The sequence below is a fragment of the Tupaia chinensis genome, unplaced genomic scaffold, assembly GCF_000334495.1.
Source record: "Tupaia chinensis unplaced genomic scaffold, TupChi_1.0 Scaffold143814_1, whole genome shotgun sequence".
Classification (NCBI taxonomy): domain Eukaryota; kingdom Metazoa; phylum Chordata; class Mammalia; order Scandentia; family Tupaiidae; genus Tupaia; species Tupaia belangeri.
Window position 1 is genome coordinate 993 of NW_006203664.1, and position 4109 is coordinate 5101.

The following is a 4109-nucleotide window of genomic DNA, read 5'->3' on the forward strand; positions in this document are numbered from 1 at the left end:
TCACCAGATTTACATGGGACCAGGAGATGGCATAGTGGTTAAGGCGCTCGAGTCCCTCTTGGCTGACTGTGGTTAGAGTTCTGAACCCAGTGGCTTGAAACTCACATAAGGGCGCTTGTGCATGCTTGCCCAAAATCCCAGTATGGCCATGCCCCCGGGGGGGGGGGGTGATTTCTCACTTTCCCTCTCACTGTCTCTCTCTCTCTGGCGAGCATACACATCCTATGACAAAAGTCTTAAAAAAAAAAAAAAACTATTCAGGTCGCTGAGGTGGATGGATTGTAGGCATCGGAGACGAGCAGAGAGGCAGTGGTGGACTCTGGGCCAAGGTAATATGAGAACTAATCAAACTGTGGGCGCGGGTTGGAGTTGGATTGGATGGATGGATTGGATGTCGGTGACAAGGAAAAGAAAAGGTGCCAGGTTTGGGGCTGAAGTAGCTGGGCAGATTGTGGTACCATTTACAGAGCTGGGGAAGAATTTTCTACAGTGGGGTGAAAGTGGAGATGGTGGAATCAGAGTTCTGTTAAATCGGGACCAGCAGATGGCGTAGTGGTTATGTTGCTGGGCTCCCAGGTAGTCAGCCTCAGTTTGAGTCCCAGACCCAGCAACTTAAAACTCACGCCGGGCACATGTGTGCGTGCCCAAGATCCCGAGAGGAGAATGGAGGAGAAGGGACTGTGGTGTGGCCATCCCCCCAAGGGGTGATTTCTCACTTTCTCTCTCTCTGTTTCTCCAGCGAGCACATGTGTCCTATAGCAAAAATGTCTCTTAAGAAAAAGAGTTCTGTTAAATCAGAGAGATGCCTTTTATAATGGCCGGGGAGGAAAAGTTGGACACCCCTGCTTCTTGTTTTGAGAAGATGTTTGTAGGGATTTGTTTCCAGAGAGACCCAGCCCAAGGCAGGAGGTTGGGGCCAAACTTGGCCTTTAAATTCCACATACGCAGCTCCAGCCTTTGCACCCTAGTCCCTGGGGCACCTGCTGCTCACCCTCCCACCTCCTCCTGTGCTCTGCTGTGTGTTCTAGAAAATGAGAAATTTACCTTTGCGTATGGTGTCCCAGGAGGCCGAAGGGGTGCAGAGCAGAAGTGGAAAGGCACAGCCAGGCTCTGCCCCTCTCTGGGTGTTGGTCACCCGTGCTGTCCATGGGGAAAGCCCTGACATCAGGCACCTCAAAGACTGACGGGAAATTAAGAAGCAAGAATGGCACTTGATATCCTGGAGATTGGTGTTTATTTTGTTTCCAGTCCAGTTGAGAGTGCTCAGCGGAGGGTGGTCTGGACAGTCCCGGGGCTCACCTGCCCTGCTGCGTGGAGCCAGGGACCTGGGGAGCTTGGAGTTCCTCCCCTGTGCTTGCCAGAGCTGGATCTGAGCTCAGGGCTAGCGCCACGCCCTATTGCTCTTTCTTCTTTATCCTGTTTTCTTAGTGGATGGGAGAGTCAGTGAGTCTATCCAGCAAGCGTGCTTTGTAGGATGATTGAGCTAGCCTTGGATGCCAGAACTCGAGTCCAGGGAACTGGTCAGGGCAGGGCCGGGTCCTGGGCAGCAGTGAGCACGGAACAGATGTGTGCTCTTTGTGAGTTCTGTCGCTGCTGTGTCTGCTCCACCCCTGCCAGACCCCGTCAACCCCTGTTAGAAACCCTGGAAAGGGCAGCAGCCATCGGGCACACTGGCCACGTGGGCATGCTCAGCGTGGACTGCCACCTGGAGCAGGGTCCCTTGGCCACAAGCGCTATGGCTCTCTGTCAGCCCTTGCTGGACCTGGGTTTGGGGCCCTGCCAAATGGCGGAGCAGGGCGTGAGTCATGGCTCTGGCCACTGAAGGGGTCCCTGAAGCTACCAGCCCCAACACGTCGGCCTCTGTGTCATCCAGGCCACCCTGGAGGATGAGGGGGCAGGCCCAGGCGCCAGCTGCAGACCCGGCCTCCAGGTTGTTAAGTAGAACCCCGGTGCTTGGGGACAGATGTCCGGAACCAAAGGAGCTGTTGAGTGAGGAGGCGAGAAGGAGCACAGAGCCGCTGCTGTCCACGGTGGCCAGGACGCTGCTCTCGGGGGTCCCAGAAGTTGGCAGGAGCAGTGGGCATGGGTCAGGGCTGGGGACCCCGGAGTGGAGGGCTGCTCTCAGCAGGGCCAGCAGGTCTGGGCCGGCTGAGGGACCGGGGGTGGTGAACAGGGTGCCCTGCGGCATAGGTAGCTGCAGCGCTGGCTCCAAGGTGGGTGTGGGCCCGACCGAGGGCCCCTCCAGCCCCAGATCTCTGGCTAGTAGACTCAGTAGGGCACCCTCAGCAAGGTCCAGGGTAGGGGTGAGTGTTGCCCTGCGGAGCACGGCTGCCAGTTTTGGGTTGGTGGCCCGGGCCCCAAGGCCCAGGAATGTCCCGTTGGTGTGGCAAAGCAGTGGGCAGAGGCCCTTGGTGCCCTGGGCGGTCAGAGCCCTTGCCAGGGCTGCGTCCACCTCGAAGCCCTCCTCAGCCAGCATGATGGGGCCCTCCAGCAGGCGTGGCCAGGGTAGGCGGCCGAAGTGTGTGTGCAGCAAGTGCAGGGTGGGCAGAGCTGCAGGCAGCCCCAGGCCAGGGGCCAGGGTCCGGGCTGGGCCTGACGTCAGGGCAGTCACGTTGCCCGAGGAGCTATTGAGGAAGAGGCCCCAGAAGGTGGCACCTGGGAGACAAGGGGGACACACACGAGTCAGGGCCCTGGCCAGGGTTGGAGTCAGGGCACTCAGTGGCTCAGGTGAAAGGTCACCAACTTGTTTGAGTGAACCTGGGATTTGAAGTCACTTGACCCTGACCTGGGGTCAAGGGTTGCAGTCCAGGGTTGGGACCACTGGCCACATTCTAGTCCTGCTCACTCATCGGCCTTAAGATCAGGCCCACTGAGTGCCTGAGCCCAAGGTCACTGACCTAGCCCCGTGGCATGAGGATGCACCACCGCCAGGCACAAAGCAGCTCCAACTCCAGCATCCACGACGTTGCCCCCGGCCACCAGCAGCTCTCGGCCCAGGTGGGAACATGTGGCTGCAGGAACAGAGACTGTCATGGGTGGGACTGAGACCAGTGACCCCCAACCTCCCCTTCCCCAGCACTGACCTGTGGGACTGATGGCGGCGCCATGGTGGAACACGCCCGGGCGATGGGCGTGTCCGCTGGGCCGAGGGGTTGCAGAGCCCAAGCTTCCTGTGGAGCCAGCCTTGGCTTGGAACTGCCTGGCTGCCAGGGCGCAGCCAAGGACCAGCAGCAGCAGCGCTGCCCCTAGCCGGACCCAGACCCCCAGCAGCCCACCTGCCCTGTTCGTAAAGAAAGGGGTGTCTGAGCCAGGCTGGGGCAGGGGACCCCCAGTACCTCCAAGAGAACCCAGGGAATGTTTCCCCAGAGGGGCTGATCTTGCAAGAAGAGCATGAGTTTGCCGCAGAGAAAAGGGCTTCCAGGCAGAGGGCACGGCGTGGTGAACACAGAGGTGGGGAAAGCTTGGGGAGATGGAGGTGGCTGAGGGAGTCCCGGCAGAGGAGGCTGGAGCAGTGGAGCTGTGGCCTGGCAGGCGGGGAGATGAGGCTGAGGAGCAGGGCCCAGCCAGGTGAAGCCAGGCCCCAACCTGCCCAGCAGGTGCCTCCCGTACCAGGGGTTGGAGGCTGGGAACCTTCAGCAGAGCCTCAGCCAGGACGGGGCTAGCCCGCTACTGCAGCCCTTCAGAGGCACGGGCCTCTGATTGGCTGGCTCAGGCCAGGTCGGGCTGTAACCTGTTTCCCCCATTCAACCAGAAAGTTCCTGGAGTTGAACCAAGCACGGTGCTGCCTGGTACCCTGTAGGGCTCCAGAGGCAGGGACTTGCTAGCCTCAAGCCTGAGGACCCGGGTGCCCAGAGCCCTCCCTGACTCACCCAGAGTCCTGAGGCTGCCAGAGGTCCAGAACCAGCGGCATCGATATCTCCTCCTCATCCTCCTCCTCTTCTAGCTCCAGGCTTGGCTCCCAGAGCAGCAGCTTCTGGTAGACCACAGGCTGCGCAGAGGCTTCCATGGCCCCCGGAGCCCGTCCCAGCCCTCTTGCCTGCCTCTGCTTTCCCCGCTGAGACTCGGAGGCCCTACGGGAGCCGGCCGTGGGAGGGGGGAGCTGCCCTGGG

General features: G+C 60.3%; 1 protein-coding gene across 1 annotated transcript; it reads right to left on the bottom strand.

Moving 5' to 3' along the window:
* Nucleotides 1–1858: 1858 nt before the first annotated feature.
* Nucleotides 1859–4006, bottom strand: GGT6 (gamma-glutamyltransferase 6). Its single transcript, XM_027766990.1, has 4 exons — nt 3870–4006; nt 3084–3280; nt 2898–3011; nt 1859–2065 (listed from the first exon to the last, which is right to left on the bottom strand). The coding sequence occupies exons 1-4, from the start codon at nt 4004–4006 to the stop codon at nt 1935–1937; spliced, it is 579 nt and encodes a 192-aa protein (XP_027622791.1). The 3' UTR covers nt 1859–1934.
* Nucleotides 4007–4109: the final 103 nt, after the last annotated feature.

What these genes read in the sequence shown, in the direction of transcription:
- GGT6 (XM_027766990.1), bottom strand. Translation starts at nt 4,006, where the DNA reads ATGGAAGCCTCTGCGCAGCCTGTGGTCTACCAGAAGCTGCTGCTCTGG. An exon ending in CGCCGCCATCAGTCCCACAG is followed by an intron (nt 3,012 to 3,083) that starts GTCAGTGCTGGG and finishes CTGTTCCTGCAG; the next exon opens with CCACATGTTCCCACCTGGGC. An exon ending in TCCTCATGCCACGGGGCTAG is followed by an intron (nt 2,066 to 2,897) that starts GTCAGTGACCTT and finishes CTGCTCCTGCCA; the next exon opens with ACTTCTGGGACCCCCGAGAG.